The sequence below is a fragment of the Pelodiscus sinensis genome, chromosome 5, assembly GCF_049634645.1.
Source record: "Pelodiscus sinensis isolate JC-2024 chromosome 5, ASM4963464v1, whole genome shotgun sequence".
In the NCBI taxonomy this organism is placed as follows: Eukaryota; Metazoa; Chordata; order Testudines; family Trionychidae; genus Pelodiscus; species Pelodiscus sinensis.
This window is the reverse complement of record NC_134715.1, coordinates 8,085,809-8,108,060: the sequence shown is the minus strand read 5'-3', so window position 1 is coordinate 8,108,060 and position 22,252 is coordinate 8,085,809. Positions and strand designations below refer to the sequence as shown.

The following is a 22,252-nucleotide window of genomic DNA, read 5'->3' as shown; positions in this document are numbered from 1 at the left end:
AGCCAGCCGCCCAGCCACCCCCCCACCTAGCCCCTCCCCCCCGCCACCTGGCCCCCCCCCGCCCCCCTCCCCACCACCTGGCCCCCCCCAGCCCTCCACCCAGCCACCCTTCTCCCCTCCCCCTAGACACCCTCCCTGCCCCCCGGCCCCCCCTATACCCCCGCCCAGCCACCCTCCCCCTGGCCTAACCACCCTTCCCCCCCCACCCAGCCACTCTCCCCGGACCCAGCCACCCTCCCCCTCTCTTTCCCCCCACCCAGCCACCTGCCCCCCCCCCCCGGCCTAGCCACCCTTCCCTCCCAACCTCCAGCCCAGCAGCCCTTCCCCCAGCCCCTGCCCCCGGTCATTGCCAGACACCTCCCCCCCAGCCCAGCAACCCTTCTCCCCACCTCCCCCAGCTCCTGCCCACTGCCAGAAATCTCCCAGACCAGCCTCCCTTCCTCCACCTCCACCAGACCAGCACTTCCTCCCTCACCTACCCCAGCCTCTGCCCCCTCACTGCCCAGCTCCAGACACCCACCTGTCCCCCCACTCAGTGCCAGGCACTCACCCAGCCTGACATGCACCCAGACCCCTGCCCAGTGTCAGGCACCAAGTCACTCACCCCCATTCTGGACTCCACCCCACAGCACAAGGCATCCACTTGCCTTCCCCCCAGTGCTAAGTACCAAGCCAGCCGCACCCAACCAGCACCTAGCACAGCACTCAGCTAGCCCCAGCACCTCCAATCTGATGCCCCCTCCCATCCCATGTACCCAGCTAAGTTCCCACTAGAGTGCCTGGGTTCCTCCCCACTCTGTTTCTAGAAAGCAGAGAGCTAGGTCCCCTCCCACTCATGTCTGCTCTGACAGCTCCTGGCATCAGGGAGGGAGGAAGGGATCAGTGACTTTCTTTCACTTGTGAGAAACAACATTCATGAAGCAGCCCCATACTTGGCAATTTGGCTTGAAGGGGATTTAATGGCCTGATTCATCACTAAACAAGTCCACTGTGATGCCTAAGGAAGTGGCATAGAACTGCAGTAACACAGTGGTGAACTCCCCCCCCCCCCAGACACCTAATGGGAAGGGCAACGGGGAGAGAAATACACAGAGCTAGGGAAGAGAAGAGATTCAGCTTCCCAAGAAAGAGTGATGGTGCCTCTAAAGTTGCCTGCAAGGGGGTGTAATGGAAAATCAGCCCCCTGCTGAGATGAAAATTAAAGACACTATTTTCCAACAGGCTATGACCATGTATGCAAATCAACTAACGTACATATGAGCCTGAACTAAAGCTTTTTGAAGGCCTACTGCAAGCAGGTCAGATTCCTTTTTACTTCCTGTAGAGCCAGCAGGCTCCAGGTGCCTTCAGACTCTTAAACTTAAGCTTACTCTAGAACTTCAGCAATGAAGTGTGCACCCAGAAGGCACATGCCCATATCTGGAAAACTGAAAGGAGGAGTGATTCCCTCCTGCAAGTTCAGCACTGTGGGGTAAAGTTGCAAGTCAGCATTGCAGACTCCTTCCCCCCAGTATACAGAGAAAAAAAACCAAAGGGAGCTGCAGGTCCTCATCACCACTAAAAATCGGGTCATTTGTAATTTTGTATTTAGGCACCCAACTTGGACCTTCCGGTGCAAACCCAACTTGGACGTGTAGCATAGTCAGCCAGGTCAGCCTTCTTTAGTGGTTAAACTGGGGTTCTGGGTGGTAGTACTCCTGGCTTTTATTTCTGACCCTTCCGTTGCTTCATTAAGCACCTTGGACAAGCAACTTCAGTTTTCGGTCTCAGTGAAATTGGGGCAATAATATTTATCCATTTGCATAGAACATACTTGGATAGTTTGGCTGAAAGTATTATACAATCACACATTCTTCATTTTCTTATATTCCTTGGGACAAACTCTGAACTAAACGCAGCTCCAGTGTAGGCGGATTATGCAAGAGCTGATGTGGACCTGTTGTCTTTTTTATATTAATCCAGCCTCACAAGACTGTCTTAAAAATTTACCAGATCAGATACAAAAAAGTACTCACCCTCCATACTGAAGACACTTTACACACCCGTCAAGAAGAATTACTTGCCACAGGTGAGCAGATGATTAGAATTTTGCAAAGCTGAATAAAGCTTTAGATTTATTAGGGACAAGTTTTCAAAACTGGCTGTATAATTTATGCAAAAAAAAAAAAAAAAAAAGAGTCTGTGCATAAGCCCCTCAATTTGAGCCATCCAGATAGGCTCTTCAGGTCAATGCATGCATATAAGCCTCTGTGCATATAGTTTATATGTGTAAATGTCCCCAGGACTTGTGTGTGCTCAAAGTCTGCATCACCAGTTTTGCTGTTGTAGTCTAGGCAGAGTTTTGACATTTTGACCTTTAGTGCTAATGCAGAGCATAATATTTAATACCTGACACCAATTGTGAGAAAGGTATGCAAAACTTACCATTTATTTTTGACTGGAAGAGGTATTTCATAGAAGGTGCCAGGGTCATATAAGATGGGTGCCATGCCAGATCAGGACTGCTAATGGCACAGTGTAGTTCTGAGAAACCCTGCCATAACTCCTGAATTCCTATTCAGGTAAATTACTTCCATCCAGAGTCTTTAAATAATATTCACTTTCTCCAGGGGCCTATAATTTATTTAGTTTAATCAGCTACCCCACAGAAGAGTTCCTTCTAAATCCCATCAGACTGCTCTATCTTTAACACTAGAGACCCACAGTCCTGCTTGTTGAACTGCGTTTATTTCAGACCTGCTTCTCCCCAGCTAGCTGCTCCCTTTCCCCTTACTGCATTTTTCCCTCGATTGGGAAACTCAGCAGGCAGCAACACTGCCTAGACTGGCGTCTCTAGGACTAAATTTCCCTCATCAAGAAGGCCTCTTTCAAGCTACCTAGTTGCTCTCTTTTTTCTTTGGCTCTCTGGAAGCTTCACATTAAACATCAGGCCTGGGCTGATTTTAATCACATGAACTACTAACCAATCATGGGGCTGCACTAATTTTCCCCACGTGGATGGAGGGTTTGAATGAATCACAAGCTGGGGCAGGACCAACTACTTCTTAAAGGGGCCAGACAGTTTCTTCATGGAACAAAGTCCCCTTCACAATATTAATTGCATTGCAAAACAAAACAAAACCTCCCTATGCAAAAATAAATAACTAATTGCATAATATTTGTGAAGGTATTTCTACACTGTTCCATTGCATCAGTTCAAAATTCATTTGATTAAAAGAGACAGTTGATTTTTGAAATGTGAAAAAAATAGATTGCTATTATTTTTTGCAGACACTGTTACAATGAGCAAGAATATCCAGGAATTAAGGTAGTGTCTGTCTTTTTTGTTTGTTTATTAATGACGTTATTTTTAAAATACCCCACTGTTTACCTTTACGGTGTTCACTTTGATTACTGACCATCAATGTGACTGGAATGTTAAAAGATAGTTTTCTTAGCAATAATGTGATCTCCAAAATAAGAAAGAAATGTATTACAAAGTGCACGTATATTAAAGCCGTTTTATGGAAAGGAATGAATTACATTGTTGATGTCAGAGCAATAGTTTGGCTAGGGGTATTTCCTCAAGCCACAGTAGAATTCTCACCGATGGCATTGGAACTTTGGCACAAAGATTTAAGGGTAGAATATGGCCCTGGGATAATAAATAAACTGTTGGGCCTGATTCTCATTTACTTATTTCCCGGATGGAGTTGATTTAAATAAAATTGATTTAAATCACTAGTAAGGAAAACTTGAGTCAATCATGGTTTTCTACATCCAAGTGAATTCTTGTTGGTTGTCATAACCTTAATACATATTCTTCACAACTCAGAGATGAACATAGGTTTCATTTTCAGAAAGCACATGCTATACATTTTTAAACAGTGATATATTTTGAAAACTTTTCAGATTATTTTTACAGCTATATCAGAAAACAAATGATTGTTTGGTTATTTCAGTTACCAAAGGTAATTGAAACAGATATTTATGAAGTCCTTGGGAGGTGAACTATCCCCAATTGAACAGGTTAATCATTAATACTTGGAAGATTTTCTTGCCATGCTGTATTAGGAGGAGATCATCACATTTAAATTGTTTTATTTAACCAAAACAGCAACGTTATGTATACTGGATTTTTTTCTTCAACAGCAAACATATACTATTTTAACAAAACAAGAATATGAATTTTTGGATGTACAGTAGTTAAACATTACAGTTTTTTAAAATCAAGTTTGCTTTTGTTAAAATTGTTTTTAACTAAAATGTTAAATGAAATATTTTTTTCAACACGAGAAACTTAAAATATTGGTTTCTATTCTTTGAACTTTTTAAAACTTTGCACGTCTAGAGAGAGGTAAGGGATTGACTCTGCGTACACAAATTTGCAGAAGTACAATAGGATTGAGGTCTGTTATTTCTCATCTTCATATATTATTTATTTATTTTAAAACATTTTTGCTGCTAACAAGCTTGTTAACTCGGGAGACACAAATCCACAGTTTGAGACTTCAGAACTAAGCATCTCTGATGGTATCTTCTGGACTGAGCACTGAGTCTCATTGATTATGTCTACACTATGGAGTTCTCCGGTATCCTGGAAAAACTCTGCCGTATCCAGGGAAAAACTCTGCCATGTCTGTTCTTCCGAAATTTTTTTCGGAAAAGCAGACGTGCTCTTTTGGAAGCCTTGTATTCCTCATTTTATGAGGAATAAGGGCTCTTCCGAAAGAGGAGGTTTTTCTGATATTTGGCTCCGTGTAGACGGGCCAAATGTCAGAAAAGCCTCTTCCGAAAGAACAATCGGAAAAGGCTTTTTCCGATAAAACCCTGCAGTGTGGACATAGCCATTGGGTAGATAGAAGGATTAACCTAAATAATCTATACAGAAACCTGTAGAACTCCATAAATTTGGGTCCCTAATCCATGAACTACTAGAATTCATTTACAAAACTTTTCTTAAACATTACATGGATTAGAATTAAAATTTATAATCCCTGTTCCATGATGAGATATCTTTGAGCTATGATGTATCTTTATTAAAACTATCTTTACATAGGTTTTTTCTTCAAAAAGCATTTTATCAAAAAATCTGATTGAAAAATCCAATTTTTATTTTTTTTAAATAATTGATTTTATCTACCCTGCTTATTTCTCACACTCTTACACTGAGGATCACTCCATGAAGTAAAAGTGATACAAGGCCCTTCTAGGAATCTTTCTGCCTTTTGTTTATTTGCAGTTCACTAATTTCTACACACAATTGTGGCAATTCAATGTATAGTTAGGTGCACAGTTACACATCAAATCATTGAAAGCCTTGCCTGAAAAGTATCACCAATAGGCTTCAGCTTTAACAATTGATTGAGATCCTTAGGGCAGTTTTAACACTCTTCAGGTTGGCTTTGCTAGTGCAGGGGCTTTCAGACTTTGGGTCATGGCTTGTAAAGGTAAGTCACTAGCTGGCTGCAAGACCCTTTTTTCATCTGAGCGTCTGCAGTCATGGCCGCTCGCAGCTCCCCGGGGCCGTGGTACAACGTTCCCAGCCAATGGGAGCTGCGGGAAGCAGTGCAAGCTGGGCCACCACTTCCTTCAGCTCCTATTGGCCAGAGATGCGAACCACAGCCACTGAGAGCTGCGAGCGCACCTGTGGAAACTCAAGTAAACAAAGCATCTGAGGGCAGGCTAGTAGCTTCCCTTACAAGCTGCAACCCAGAGTTTGAAAACCCCTGTACTAGTGGGTTCTGGATGCTTTACACCCATTCGGTGATGTAAGGCACATAGTATATTCATGAACCTAGTCCCAAGTTTATAAACTCCTCTGAAATCTTAACAACAGGCCTGGACCAATTTTAACCACATGACCTACCATCCCATCATGGGCTACATTAATTTTCCCCACATGGAGGGAGGGGTTTGAATGAATCACAAGTGGGGCAGGGCCAATTGTTTTACTTCAGTGGAGGGCTCCATCTGAGCATTTAATGTATCAGACTATTGAAGTGTGAGGTAAAGTCGAGGTGTTGTGTTGCAATATCCATATGGTGAATGAAGCACTCTCTAATTACAACTGAGATTCAGTAAGCTCAGGTCAGATTATAAGCATCCTGTGCAGCACCTGTCCAGCGCCACAAGTTTATGCAGAAGAGTTAGGGATACAATCTTGCCTCCCACTACTCCAATTCTCTCACTGGGCAACGTGTACCCTTGAGGCCTCATGGAGGGATTTATGGGGTCTCTGGATGAGACAGAGGCTTGTTTGAAACTCATAAAGGAAGGGAGCTTCTTACTTCCCTCCCCTGTGCACTCATACCAGTGCCAGTAACAATCTGGCTATAACTGCATGGGGTTTTAGTCACACCCAGCACACTTAATTGCATATGCACCTATAAAAAGGCAAAGCTTGGCTGTAGGTTTTCCCTCCTGGCGCATTTTTAAAATCTAGTATTTTGTCCATTTTCATGTGCTCTATACACTTCAAAAATTAGAGCTTGATCTACATTTAGGAATATCTCTCTTCCTATTCTTTTCTCATTTTTTCCTTGCCTTCCTTGTCCTCCCTTCTTCACCAGATATGTGTTTTTAAGAAATGGTGTGCTCCCTAAGTGACTTCAAACAAATAAGCTTTTGAAATTCTGTGTTATATTGGTGATGTCATGCTGTGAGCTAGGAGTCCTTGTTTCTGTGCTGAAGATCACTTTACTTAATGAACCAAATGTTTTCTGTAGGGGTTCTTCCCTTTACAATCCTGAAGGGTCTTTACGTAATGTCTGAAAAATACAGACCCTCACAGCACTTGTCAGGATTCCGTATGAAATTTCTCCTTAACCCATTGATTGATTGACTGACCAGTTGACAAAAGCATTAACTCAATCAGTCATGCAAACTTTACACAGTGAAGCAGGATGCCTATGGTGCTGTGTCAGTAGATGGTAAGATGGTATTTTACAAGCCATTCAAGAAGTGGGGACAAAAAAAGGAGTCTTGTTGTGATATGATCTGTGCAGGTTGTTTTTATTTGTGTGATGGAGAGTTTTGTTTTGATGTATTTTGTGTTCAGCCCCCTCAGGACAAATCTTGGCTGGTTCAGTGGAGCTACACAAATGCACATGAGTTGAAGATCTGTCACTTTCTTGTTCCTGTGTGTGTATAATGTTACTAAATGGAGCCTATGAATGATTTTTTTAGTTATTCATTTCAGATACTATTTGTGGTGACACAGTGCAGATGGATACTCTTCTCTATTCAGACATTGCACTCTCAACAAATACTCACCTGTATGATTTTGCAGGGAAGCACTGGAAAGACAAACAAAAGAGACTCTGAAACTCCAAGAAGAAGCAACCAAATTTACCATGGAATCATTCACACATTCTCTAAGTCATGAAGAAACTTTATCAAGTGGTAATATGCCCAGTGGGGGTAAGTACTAAATATGTGTTAACAATATTGAGAAGTCATTTAACAGGCTATTTCGGGAGGTGCAAACTATCCCACTCCGGAGTTATTGTTAAAAAGGATGTGTAAGGCCTGACATTTTAAACTTAAGGTTGAAGCCTCTTTTTGCAAATATTCTCCTGTTGTTTCAAAACTGATGTCTTGAGAGAGAATCATCCTGTAGCTGAAAGACTGAAGCCACTGGGACTCAAATTACCCTGCACCTTGTGGCATCCTTTTCATCAGTGCAAACTGAGAGCATAGTGGGTTTAAAATGTTTCCATTCTGATGTTACAGTATCTGACACCCCTCTGCACTCACTTTGTACTGGTATACGTGGCAAGATGCATTTCAGGAATGGATGGGGCCTATACAACCCTTTAGAAAAAGCTGACTTCTAAAATACGTGGGCTTGGTTCTCTATTGCCTTGAAATCAAAGGGCAGAACGCTCCTTTGGCTCTCAGTTTGTACAGATGCCAATAATTATTTTTACATAAGGATTCTACTTGCAGGTTCTGCTAGCCCAACTTTCAACAATCAGAATGTATTAGCCTCTTCCATTCGCAGCACAGTGATGGAGACCTCTACCTCTGGTAGTGCTGGCAGTAGTCCACCCAAAACTGTCTTGTATTCTAAATATGAAGTGGACATTGATACCCAGAAGAGAAGCATCAATTATCCAGGGAAAGAGCACATTGAGAACATCTTGGAAGAGTACTCGCAGCAAGTCAGAGATCTGCAGAAGAGGCTAAATGATGTGAGTTGAAGATTTTGAGCCAGATTCATGGGTGTGGCTGGCATGGCTTTCATACATACTGGATTCGTGGACAGTTTGGTCACCAACATGTTTAGAGCTGCCTCTTGCCTGTTCCCAGCTGACATAGTTCCTAGGGTGCCTGTGAACAACAACTCTTTTGCCATGTAGTGCCCCCAAACACTCCTGCATCACAGCACAGAAAGACTAGCTGGGTACCTGAGAACATTAAAATCATGGATCTGGTTTACAAGTTCCCACATTGCTCTTAGCCACATTTATTTTTAATCAGATATTCAGTAATTACGTTGCTTTGTTTTTCCAGAACACTGAATTGCATGAACAGCAGAAGTTCAATTTAAGACAGACCATCATTGATTTGCAGACCAAACTTCAGGAGGTACAAATGGAGAGAGATGCTCTTGTGGATATCAGGTGTGCACACTTATATTGAAGACTGGTCCATTGAAGTGTACCTGGTAAATGGTACATAGCTCCTCAGTGGGCTTGGGAGGCACCGAAAGGACTCCAGGCGATTGAACTGGACCCCAGGTGCAAGGAGGGTTGTCCTGGAAAGAGCTGTGGGCAGCAGAAGTCATAGCAGAGTGTGAGGTCTGGCCTGTAGTTTCAAACATACCAGATTTCTTAATTTGCAGAAATAGCGTTTACAACCCCCCATATCTGACAGGATAAAAACAAACATTGTAGTCACTGTCAATATTTCTTAGCTGTCTTCTTCCTTTCTGAAATACAGACGAAGAGAATCCCAGAGCCAGGAGGACATCAAAATACAGCTACAGGCTACAGTTCATGAACTGGAAACAGCCAACCACCTTCACGAGGAGATGCTGAGGGAGGCCAACAGCCAAACTGAGCATCTGAAAAAGATGATGCATGGCCACGAGGAAGTGCTCCACGAATTGCGAGGCATCCTGGTGGACTACGAAGACAGCACAGGCAAGAGGGTGTATGAGCATGAGAACATCAGCGGTCTCCATATCCGCAACCTAGGCACAGCTTTTCGTAAAGTCCTGCGAGATTTAGACTCAGAGGTGTCGTATTTCAAAGGGAGGATTTTCCCGGTGAGTGGGGAGAATGCTGTTTTTCCTTTCAGTCAGTGGTGTAAGCTTCCAGTGGACTATCTGTTATGTAAAAACACTCAGAGCCAAATCCACAAGGCAGTGCCTTGCACAAGTAGCTAAGCTGTGCACTACCCAGATGAACGGTGTAGGCTGAAGAATGCTTCCCCTTGCATCAGAGTAGCTGAGGAGCCAGTTCACAAAGGGTGTGTCTACACAGCAAAGTTATTTCGGAATAACTATGCGAGCGTCTACACAGCAATTCTGTTATTTCGAAATAATTTTGAAATAACAGATGGCTTATTCCAACTTCTGTAAACCTTATTCTACGAAGAATAACACCTATTCCGATATAGCTATTTTGAAATAAGGTGTGTGTAGACGTTCCACTTCTGCTATTTTGAAATAGCCCCTCACCAGAGCCATTCTAAGTTATTCCTCCTGGGGCTCTAAATTGAGATAGCACATCTACCTAACGGAAGCCTTCCTTGGACTAATTTTGAGGCTTCCCTGCAGTGTAGATGTGCTATTTCGAAATAAGCTATTTCAGAATAACTATCCCGGAATAGCTTATTCCGAAATAACTGTGCCATGTAGACGTAGCCAAAGGCTGCTTCAGAGTGCTGCATGATCCCTATGCACATCTCTCCCACCTCCTGCAGGCGAGAGCTCCACGGAATCCATGTCGTTGTGGATTCTCTTTCTTCTAGACCTGTCCACTCCACTGCTAGGAGTGGGCAGAGAGATTTGTCTGGGGATTGACTGCAAATACAGGTGCTGGGATATTGACTAGTGGGTGGGGTGGGTGTCTATGGCTGTCTGGGAGAGGAAGTTATAAAAAGTCAGGAGAAAGCCAGTAGACAGTGAGAAAAGCAGTCATAAGGATGGCCCTGAAAGAGCAGAGACAGCTCTTTGGGGCAAAGGGCTTGCTTAAAAGTAGGCTTGGAGATTGTGAGCAAGGAAACTGGCCACTAGTGTTTGTTCCTACAGGTCTTTGTATATATTCTTTGTTAATGGTATCCAAAAACATCAGGCTCCATCATCCATTTCGCTTCCTAATGGAAATAATTCTGTGACACCCCAAATACTGGCCAAACAGCAACAATGCTGATGAGTATAAATCAATATAATGGCCAGAATCTGTACAGTGATGAGCTCTGTAGTGTGTCAAGAGCCCTCAACTTCCATGGGCATTAGGTGAACTAACGTTCCCCTGCCGTTTTTAACTCAACCTGTTAACTTGGGTGAACACTACAAATGCTTTTACCTCAGGAAAAATTATAGTGAAGACAGTTCACTAGATTTAATCTTGCTTGTGTAAAACTTCACAATGCAAACTGTTCTAGAAATGAGTCTGGGTTTCTTAAACTATACTAATAAATTATTTAGATTGTGTTTTCATTTACTAGTGGGTAAGAGTGATTACTCACTATAAACAACACTGTAATTTACTTACAACAGTTGGAGGAACAACTTGAATCACTGAAAAAAGAATCACAGGTCAAAACAGAACTTCTGCTTCAACAACATCAAGATAGGTAACTTTTTTCTCCATTTAGTCACTAATAGAGTTCAGGCACTGACGCATCCTCACATTTCCAGGATGACATTTTTTTTTGTACGAGATGCTGATACTATAATAGGTGTGGGGTACAGCAGCAGTCACTATTATTGAGGGCTTATCTGTTTAAAGTCTAGCCTTGTGTTTTTAATTGCTCATAATTTCCTGACACATTTAACATGATCTCTGTTGAAAGGTCAATATTTTGAAAGCATCTGAGCAAAACTTTTCCCATTGTGTTATAGTTGGAGAATTTTCTGACTTTTGAATTCATTCCCATGTTGTGTTAATATTTTCCTAATATAGGCATGTTTGTTAATGAGTAGAACTAAAATCGTTTAAATCATTGTGTGGAGAATAGCACTATTGTTAAAGCTGGTTAGGATAAAATCAATAGCTTTCTAAGGGTGCATCTACACTGCACCCTTAGCTTGAAATAAGCTACGCAATTTGAGCTACACAAATTATGTATCTTATTTCGAGTCAATTTCAAAATATCTTATTTTGTAATTTGGTGCTTTCTACACAACACCAAATTTTGAAATAAACTACTATTCCGAAATGTCCCTTAATCCTCATATAATGAGGTTGACAGGGACGTCAGAATAGCGAGTCCGTTATATTTCAAAATTTTGAGATGAGGAATAGCTATTTTGGGATACCGGAAGTATCCCGAAATAGCACTGCAGTGTAGATGTATCCTAAGGTAAATGGAAAGTACAAATAACCAGAGGTATTTTAAATATTGCTGCAAAAAATCCTTACAGTGCTTTTTTGCTTTTTTTTAATCAAGGCTCTTTCCTTCACTCTGAATAAAATAAGTAGCTGAACTTGCTTTTTATGTAGCCAGTGCAGATTGTAGTACAGTTTGTCTGGTACATGGAAAATAACAATGGGTGGATGACACAACTTTTGCCAACTTTTATTTTCCTAGGATTTCCCCTCATCTCTTATTTTGTTTTGTTTTTTCATTCAGAATTTGGCCTTAGTTCAATAAAACTGCAACTTTTCCAACTTTATAAGGATACGTCTATACTTGCTCCCTAGTTTGAACTAGGGATGCAAATGTAGGTGACAGAAATTGCTAATGAAGTGGAGATTTAAATATCCCGCGCTTCATTAGCATGATCTCGCCTGCGTGTAATGCCATTCAACAGCTGATTCGAACCAGGTAGTGCTCTCCGGGACACGTTAGTTCGAATCAAACCTCTTGGTTCAAAATAACGTAACTCCTCATTTTTTGAGGAGTAACGTTATTTTGAACCAAGGGGTTTGATTGAACTAACGCGTCCCAGAGTGCACTTTCACTTTTGAAGCAGCTGTTGAGCGGAATAACGTGCGAGCGAGATCATGCTAATGAAGCGCGGGATATTTAAATCCCCGCTTCATTAGCAATTTCGGTCGCCTATATTTGGATCCCTAGCTCAAACTAGGGAGCAAGTGTAGACGTACCCTAATTGAATTATCTAGTTATGGCTGTTCAGCATCATCAAAATAAACTGTGGATTAATTCTTTACAATTGATTATGTTTGTGACAAGTCCCGAAATCTTTAAACTTGTGACTACTGAGAAAGATTTTTTTCCATATAGTTTACACAGTGAGGAAATCTCTTACCTTGTCTACAACTGTAACCAGTCTTTTTTTTTTTTTTTTTTTAACAGGATTGAGCAACTAATAAATGAACATGAACAGGAGGTGGCAGCACTGACTGAAAAAACAAACAGCGCACGTAGCCATGCAAATAGTATCCAAAGCCAGATGGAGATCATTCAGTATGTTTCTCAGTTATACTGTAGAACACATTAAAAGTAGCCTTGATTCTAGAGAGATTGCTCTCTCCTAGTATGCTCTGATAGTATGGAATGATTTCATAGGATACGTCTACACTGCAAGCATATTTCGGAAAAAGCTATTCCGGAAGATATCTTCTGGAATAGCTTATTTAAAAATAGAGTGTCCACTCTACAGGGAAGCCTCAAAATTAGTTCGAGGCAGGCTCCCCTAATGTGGACGCGCTGTCTTGATTTAGAGCCCCAGGAGGTACTGGGGAGGAATAACTTTAGAATACCCTGGTGAGGAGCTATTTTGACATAGCAGCAACGCAGCGTCCACACACACCTTCTTCCAAAATAGCTTCTTCAGAAGAGGTGTTATTCCTCGTGGAATGAGGTTTACCAGTGTAGGAAAAAGCCCTCCATTATTTCAATTTTTTTTCAAAATAACAAAATTACTGTGTGGATGCTAGTATTGTTTTTCCAGAATAACAGCCATTATCCCGGAATAATAGTGCAATGTAGACGCACCCTTAGTAACTTTATTTCAGAATTAATCAACCACTGCAGAAATCAGGGGAGGAGAAATCTAGAAAAGGGACTAAGTAAATGGAAGAGAACAGAGTCTTGTGCTTAAGGCAAAGCTCTGAGAATCAGGAGACACGGGGACTGACTCTCACTCATAAACAAAGTAGGTTGAATGAAATCACCAGAGTTACTCTGGTGCAGTTGAGAGGAGAATCAGTCCTGGGCTCTTTTCCCTACTGATGTAATTTTTATGTGTGACTTTGAGCAAATCTATGAGTCATGAATTATGAGCAATTCCCGCAACACTGCACAGTTGAGAAGGAGTGAATAAGAACATCTCCTTGGGGGATGGTCACAATAGAACTCCCTGAACTCCCCAGTGATGGAAGAGACTGTTTCTCTTCCTCTGCTCTTTGGGAAGTAGGGCTTCAAAAAAGGGTTAGGAAGAGATGGGAACATGGCCCTGCTCACTCTCTCTCTCTCTACCACCAATAAAGCAGGAAAACATTTTGCACCAGCCTTATATAAATTAAGCAGAAGTGGGGCTGTTCAGAATGGAAAAGTTCCCAATGATTTACATGTTGTCACTTGTATCATAAACAAATATTGGTGAATTCTTGTGATGTTTATTAGCAGAAATCAATGACTCTTATAGAAGATCCTGTAGAAAAGTCACATATATGGCCAGTTTTGGCATTGCTGATAATTTGAGTGACTGGAAAAGGGCATGACGGTTCCCTGTTGATGGTCTCTTGATGGCTTGTAGGTCAGATGTGCTCACTTTACACCTTAAAAGATGAGTTTTCTATTTGCCAACCCTGCAAAATCAAGTTGTGGTCTGGAAGTCAAACTACGGTGTGTGTGACTTACAAATAATCACTCACTATAAACATTCTGAGAGCAGAATTCTGCCCAGAGTTCCACTTGTGTCGTACTCTGATACAAGTAAAGACAGACTCTGGCTCCCCAATTAGTTAACATGTATGTTGATGATGCATAAGCCAAAATTGTAAACAGAAATAAATGCACTAACACCTCATTTTTCTCATTAAATGAACCACTTTGAATACACACAGAGCAGATCTGTTGAGTAAAAAGGTGCCTTTTTTATACTGTCCTATTTCAAGCTATAACTACAGTTACTACAGTAAACTCTAGTGATTGACTCCTTAGCATAGCTGTGACTATATCATGCTTTAGCTGTGCTCATAATTTTTTTTCTTTCTTTCAAAATTTTTCATAGAGAACAAACACGAAACCAGAATTCAATGTACATGCGTCAGGTCAGTCAGCTGGAATCCACTGTTTCTCAGCTGCGTTCAGAGCTGCGGGAAGCTAAAAGGATGTATGAAGACAAGGTGTGTGAGGGCTTTAGAGTTAGTAACAGCGCCCACTGAACTTGGTACATGGGCGTCTTCCTGAAATGCACCATATAGTTCAGAAAAGGATAATCATGGTCTCATTTGAAAAGATGCTTCAGAGAAATTCAATGGCTGACGAGGAAGATTGCTATCTTTTCTGTTTTTCTTTCAAAACTATTGTATTGTCCACACCCTGTTTAAGCATAAGTTCTGCAGTACCCCCTCCTTGACATGGTTTCCATTATGTACAATTTGCAGTTTGGTCAATGGCTCTCAGCACCCCCAATATAAAAATTGTTCCAGCGCCTGTGTTTAAGAACAAACAATGTTGTTCTCTAACAAACAAATTAGAGGAGCACGTGGATCAAAATTAGAGGCAAATGATTTCATCTTGAAATAAATGCAGAGGGCCGTAGACTTTAAATGGTTTTAAATATATGGATCAAGAGTATTATCTCTCTATATATAAATGATTTTCCTGCCAGGTGACAGAACGATGTCATCACACTCTCTGGCCACAAAAGTGCCCAGGGAGAGGGAGGTAGGCCAGTGTAGCCAGCATGGGACCCAGCCCGTTAGTGTCTCCTAGAAAGGTAGATAATATACCAAGAAGACCCAATTAAGCAAAAAATAAGAGCTTCTTGGGTGACTCATAGCACCTAAAACTGTCCTTCAGTAACTTTATTTCTTGAGAAATCAAAGGGAAAACTAATTTGCAGTAAACAGATCAAGAGACCTAATCTGCATCCGGCATGTTAATTTTTTTACCCATTAGTTAAAGGAAACTTGATGACTAAGTCAAATGAAGCTACTGTAATTGACTAACAAAGTGCTTTGGCCAGAGAAAGAGGGAGAGTCATGGCCATACCCAAAAGTATAGGCAGAGGAGCTTTGGTCCAGAAGCACCAATTACAGCAAATAAATTTGACCCAATCACCAAGCTTCCTCACTTTCTTTACAAATCTTTTATGCTGCTCCTGAGTCTTCTTCCAGTTGCTAGGTTTCATCTGGCTATCTGATAATGTGATAATCATGTCTTACCACAGGGGTTGTCTCAAAGGTTTTCATAGTGTTGGCCATACCTCAAGAAAGATTGTGCTTTGACTTTGAGGCATCTGCCCTTGTGTCTTCCCAATCATGAACCATTTAGAGTCACATAAAACCTACAGTGGCTACTAGAGCAATTGCTTGTGTAAGGAAATAATATTAAGTATATCCAGGTTGGATATTAGGAAAAACTATTTCATTAGAAAGGTGGTGAAGCACTGGAATGGGTTACCTAGGGAAGTAGTGGAGTCTCCATCCCTAATGGTGTTTAAGTCTCGGCTTGACAAAGCCCTGGCTGGGTTGATTTAATTGGGATTGGTCCTGCCTTGGGTAGGGGGCTGGACTTGATGGTCTTCTAAGGTCTCTTCCAGCTCTATGATTCTATGATTCTATGATTTTGACCTGACCTAGCTAGAAAGACCAAGTATGTCAGCACCTGCAGGTTCAAGCTGCTTTTCTTCTTCATCCCAGCAAGTTTATTAGTACAGGCAGTCCCCGGGTTACATGGATCCGACTTACATCGGATCCCTACTTACAAACGGGGTGAGGCAACCCCGCACTAGCTGCTTCTCCCCAGCAGACCAGGGAGACGCGAAGCTAGCGCCCCCCCCCCCCCCCCCCAGCAGACCAGGGAGACGCGGAGCGGCTTTTCTCAGCAGACACCTCAGCTTGAGAATAAAGGACTGAGGGAAGTGAGGTGTGGGAGAATAAAACTGAGCTCTGGAGAAATGTTTGGCTAGAGTTTCCCCTACAATATGTACCAGTTCTGACTTACATACAAATTCAACTTAAGAACAAACCTACAAGTCCCTATCTTGTACATAACCCGGGGACTGCCTGTACACTGAAAATCCCCAGCTCAGAATTTGTGCAGCAAATCATTTTCCTACACATCTACCTTTTGGTGATCAATTATCTTGGAAAAATGGAGAGAAGTTCACACCAGCCAATTCCCACTCCAGAATTTCACTCCATCTGTTCCCTTTTCAGATCATTTATTTTGTCTCTCCTCCCTACCTCAATTCCACACCCCTGTTTAAAAAATACAAAGAATGAATTCAGTGCCCTTCCTCAAACGACAATAGAATTGTTACTTCAGTAGTAATTGAAAGGGGTCTTATCATCATTATCTCCTCATTCTGAATTACATGGGCTCTACAAAAACTGAACACATCAAAAAAGTTCAGTTTCTGTGTGTTGATGATGGTAGCCCCTACAGTATAATTCTTTCTCTGGTTCCCAAAGTTATGAGACTGTGCCCCTAAAGAATGTCTATTTCAATAATAATAACTAGTGCTGTAATCAAAAATATTTGAGGTTTTACAATAGGGGTGGGGAACCTAAGGCCCGGGGGATGGATGCAGACCCAGCTTGCCTGGATCTGGCCCCTGAGGCTTGGGGCTCCCCTCAGCATTGGGGAACCCATGCTGGTGAGGGGTGGGGGTTTTTTTTGTTTGTTTCTCACTCGCGTGCAGCCCCTGAGTGATTTTTTCTTTGGTCAGTGGCCCCCGACCCAAAAAAGGTTCCCCACCCTTGCTTTACACAAATGAAGACCAATTCCCAGATTTTTCAGGATATGGGTGGGTCCCATCAAATATGGGTTGTGATTATTTCATGATAACTCATGTGGGTTCCAGTGTGGGCTGGTAGATTGCACAACTAGAGATGTGCAATGATTTCTCCCTTGCCTCATAACCGGAGAGGTGTTCATGGGCTCAAGAAAGTCCTGACAACAGCTCTATTGGCGCTCCACTGTCAGGGAACAAGAGACAGCTAGAATACCAGAGTCAGTAGAGGGCCTCTGTGCAGATGATCCTTGTCACTTCTGCGTCCCCCAGCATCCAGAGAGCGCTGGTGATGGGACCATGGCTCACTGGGTAGGGAAACGCTGTCCTCCTCCCAAGATGATTTGGGAGGACACTCAGAGGAAATGCACAAAGAGAACTTTCTTGCACAGCAGTAGATAACTCTGAGTCACTAACCACACATTTTGTGTGTCTTTTCTTTGTAATTTCAATTTCCTTATTCCCATCCCTGAGCATAGGCCTTTTGGTTTCTTAGTGAATACCGCTGTGATTCTGAAATCTCATAATTATCAGAGGATAATTCCCCTTTCTCCTCAGAGGCTGACCCGAAAAAGGCTCTCTGCTCCCTGTAAATTAGAGCTGACAACTCATGTAGAAATGTCTGACTTCTGGAGTCAAATCCTACCTATGATACACGTCACATTAACTTTGGCAGCCTTCTACTTATTAGTGGAAAGTTGCTCATATTATAGAGCTGCTGCAGGATTTGACATGGTTGTTATTCTCTGTTCAAGAAAGGCCCAGGAAGGGAATAGCAAGGATGTGATAGGTTAAGCTTGAGGTGGCATAGAACAAATCTGTTAGGGTATGTCTACACTGCACGGCTTTTTCGGGATACCCCACATCTACACAAGCCACCTATGATTTCAAAATATTCTTTGAAATAATGGGTGTGCTATTTCACCATCCCAAAAAACCTCATGGCACAAGGGTTAAGGGACGGCTCAAAATAGCACGTTATTTCAAAATTTGGCTCTGGGTAGACGTGCCAAATTTCAGAATAAGCTATTTTGAAATAGATTTGAGATAAGATACACAATTTGCATAGCACACGTTGTGTATCTTATTTTGAGTTTAGGGTGCTGTGTAGACGCACCCTAAGGCATTTGAAAGCCCACTCGCCTGCTCTTTGGCTCCACTTACTGCTCTGTTTTACATGCATCAAAGTTCACACCTTACTGTTTCCAAACGAGCACCATAGATCTCAAACCAAACACTGTTTGGGTCATGTATCTCTGTTATGTTCCATCTGTAGAAGGGAAGCAGTTTACTATGTACTTTTTCATGTAGATGATTTTAATAGAGAACTACTGCTCTATAATCTCATTGAAGAGAAAACAAAGTTTACTGCTTCTATTCTATGCTAATTAAAGGGAGGTTTTTTGGGGAGTGTGGGGTTAATGCAGAGAGATAATTCCATGATCTTGGTATGGCCAAGAAATATTTTAGATTTTACCATGTAGTTCTTAAAAAATGCTGCAGGTGGAACTATGTTTATTATCACACAGCAACTTCTTATCAAAGTATCTCAGTTTTCAAGTAAAATGTTGATTTAATCTAACTGCCAACCCTGCAACTAGCTCAGACATGACCAACATTTAGATCAGGGCTACTCAACTTTGGAAGCCTCAGAGGCCACATTGGCATTTATGGCACATGCTGAGGGCCACAACTTAAATGTGGTTGCATGTACATGCAAATATATGCAAATAGCTTCTTTCACACTAACAGGCATGAATACAAAGCACTTGCCACAACCCTGTACCTGTCTGTTCCAGCCAGCACGTCCGCTTGCGTCTGTCAATGCTCACCCCATCTGGGAGACACCTTGCCATTGTGGAGCATGTTCCCAGTGGAGGCCACATTCAAAGGATCCTACCTGCAGGCCACGTGTTGAGTAGCCCTGATTGAGACTATAATTGACAATTCTCTTGATAAGGTGTAAGTGGGAATAGATTCCAACTCACTCTGCCCTAACTGTGGTGGTTATCCAGGACTAACAAGAGAAAAAAAATCATTTTAATCACTAAAGCAAGCAGATACATCTCTGCAAACACATAGCGAGCAGATCTGCAGAGTAAGGCAGCACCTTTTGTACATAGTCACTTTTCAGAGTAGACCCATAAGATAATTAGCACCAGATGTTACATTATTTTTTATTTGTGTGCATACTTTAGATAGAAGATCTGGAAAAGCAATTGCACCTGGCTCGGTCTGAGATAGCAGAGGCTCAAACTGAACGGGATCAATACAGTCAAGAATCTGGAAACTTGGATGATCAGCTTCAGCAACTGCTGGTAGGAATTTGGGATATTGATAAACCATTGAAGAACAATTTATAGGGCAGTTCCATTTTAGTAATCAGATTGTCTAGCCATCAGCTGAATACATGGAAGAACTTTTGTTTTTATTGTTGCTATTGTGTTTGCCCTATGCTTACTATGGAAAGCTGGCAGCCTCTTTATAATTAAGATTGAGACTTATTATAAATATAATGATGATGCCTCAGAAAGGTCTGGCAAAGATAACACTCAATGCAGGCATGTCCCTTGTGGCTGGGCATGGCATAGCAGACTCTCCTTCTCTACTACCAGCACCAGCGCCTGCCTGGGAGAGGTCTAGGAGGCCCTGGGGCTAGGAGTCACAAAGCCCTTCCCTGAATGGATCCCCCTTTTCCACCTGTTTGTTGACCCCCTCAACTCTAGCAGATTAGTTAGGTATGGTTTCTCTTTACAGAAACGATGTTGAACTTTCCCCCAACAAATTATATTCATCCATGTGTCTCACAATTTTATTCTTCACTATAGTTAATTTATATACTTTGCAGAGTCCTTGCTTGCCTTATAAGGTCCCAGATGTTTAACTGCCTTTTGAATGGGTGTTTCTCATTCACACTTCTTCACTCATTCCACAGATTACATACATATTCATAAGTTTACATTAAGCAATATTGTTTCTAGGCAAAGTCCATCCTTATGGCCTTAATGTAACGAAAAAGCTAACATAAATTATATGGGTTAACATAACAAGAAGACATAACAACAAGCCTAACATAAATCGGATTGCTTAATATCTAATATAAATTATAGCTAAGAGAAACAGGGTCAAGGGAAGGGGGGAAAACAGGTGTGTCTCCAGCTAGCTAGACTCCAATGCTGAGGAGAGGGGTCGTGTCCAGCTGACTACATATACAGTATTTCTTCCAAACATTGTGGTATTTATGTCCATTGCCTAATTATTGGGCTGAGTTGAGTCCTGTGTTTGAAAGTGTACCATTCCGTCGCCCATTCCCATGTTTAACTCTGACCCTAAAGCTAAGCTAGGTTGGTATCTCATCAGCCCTTCTTTTTTCCTTTCATATCTACTTTGTAAGATTTTTTTTTTATCCAGGACTTTCCTTGACTGCTTTAAATGGTTCCTGGCTATAGACGGAAGACATCTTAAATTGGGGGAAAAAAACAAAAATAAAAACCCATGCACCTGTACAGCTTGCACAGATAGTAGCAAAACTGTGCATTAGAGATTACTGGTTTCATACATACACCCCTTTTCCAGTGCTTAATGTAATACTTCATCATCACACTCATCTTTTGCTCTGTGTATGAGTTCTGTAATTTCATTATTGGGTTTTGGGAGATTAGTATGTGTCACTTGTGTAACAGGTAACACATGGAACGCAAAAAAGTGTTTTGCTTGATTGCAATCTGTATGCTGTTTATCTAATCTGGAATGTGTAAAATATATCCTTTTCTCTGAACTCTTTATAGCTATAGAAATCAGAATCAGAATCAAATATAGAATCAGGACAGGCACTATACAATTAAGAGTAAGCTATTCTAATTTCATGGTCACTGATTAAATGAAACTAGTAGTTTCTAATATTCTTCAAGGCATTGGGAGAAAAGTTAAGTTTGTTTCAATGCCTTGGCTGTGCAGGTTCATTCTTTTACTCCCTGAGCCTCTCATTTCATTCCCTTTTCCTTTGGCTTTGTGTAGTATTCTGCATGCTGTCTCCCCTTTCAAAATTTCAGCCCCTTCATTTTCGACTAAGAATTCTTCTAATGCCCTTTTTAAAACTATTGTTTTCCAAATTGCCTAATAATTTTGGTTTGTGGCTTCAGTTTTTGAACCTTTACATTCATTTCAGAGCTAAAAATGATTAAAAAAAGGTATAACAAATTGTCTGCAAATAGAGTAAATAAACCCAATTAATTACAGTTATTGCTGTTAAAAGTGGCCGATTTTCCTCTTTGGCATATACTGTAGTTGTATTTTGTTAACTTTTACTTTTGATACCATGCTGCTTTTTTCAGCCTCAGGCCCAGGGACCAGATGCAGCCCCTGCCTTGCCTGGATCCAGCCCCCGAGGCTTAGGGCTTCCCCCCAGCATTGTGGAACTCATGCTGGCGCTCCTGTACTGTCCCACCATGGGTCTGGAGCACACAAAATCTACTAGCTTGGCCTCTCCCTTGGCTCCGGTGTGTGTGAGGAATAGGGGGAGTGTCTTTCTCCTTCTCAGTTGGGGGCCAAATCAGTGAGGGATTGGGGGGTTTAAATTTTTGGGGGGCTTCTCACTTGTGTGCATCCCCAACTGATTTTTCTGTGGGTAAGCAGCCCCCGGCCCAAAAAAGGTTCCCCACCCCTGCATTAAAGGTTCGAAGTCTTGAAATGTTAAATGCTTTAAGATGGAACAAGTCATAATACTAAGAAAAAGATTAGTTTAAAACTATTGCTCGATTGAAGGGAAGCACCTCACAAGCATCAGCCTAGTTGTGCACCAGAAGTCCTGGCTTTTATTAGGAGGAAAGATATAGTAATGATGACTTAACTATTTAACTGATTGTTATTAAAGAAAACAAACGGGAGGATGGCTTAAGGATTTAAAGAGGGAAACGACTGCTGTAATATCTTGTAGGCTGATCTCCACAAAAAAGAGATGGAACTGAGTCTGGAAAAGGAGCAGAACAAGCGGCTTTGGGATCGGGACACTGGCAACAGCATCACCATTGACCACCTACGGCGAGAACTGGACAACAAGAATATGGAGTTGCAGCGCATGGAGAACATAGTGAAGACAATGAAGAGTGAGTGTCAGGGACAAATGGAACGTCAGGTGAGGAAGCAACTGTTGGGCAGTACAACTAC

At 41.8% G+C, this 22,252-nt stretch overlaps 1 protein-coding gene across 2 annotated transcripts in view; it reads left to right on the top strand.

Annotated features, from left to right (window-relative positions):
• Positions 1-22,252, top strand: part of CCDC158 (coiled-coil domain containing 158) — a 61,002-nt gene that overhangs the window by 2,152 nt on the left and 36,598 nt on the right. For both annotated transcript variants that reach the window (XM_075929438.1, XM_075929437.1), the window contains exons 2-12: positions 1,963-2,068; positions 3,271-3,307; positions 7,271-7,401; positions 7,930-8,174; positions 8,497-8,606; positions 8,926-9,253; positions 10,712-10,788; positions 12,475-12,585; positions 14,357-14,471; positions 19,285-19,404; positions 22,023-22,220. In XM_075929438.1, the coding sequence (XP_075785553.1) occupies positions 1,963-2,068; positions 3,271-3,307; positions 7,271-7,401; positions 7,930-8,174; positions 8,497-8,606; positions 8,926-9,253; positions 10,712-10,788; positions 12,475-12,585; positions 14,357-14,471; positions 19,285-19,404; positions 22,023-22,220 (1,578 nt within the window). The remainder of the gene's footprint in view (positions 1-1,962; positions 2,069-3,270; positions 3,308-7,270; positions 7,402-7,929; positions 8,175-8,496; positions 8,607-8,925; positions 9,254-10,711; positions 10,789-12,474; positions 12,586-14,356; positions 14,472-19,284; positions 19,405-22,022; positions 22,221-22,252) is intronic.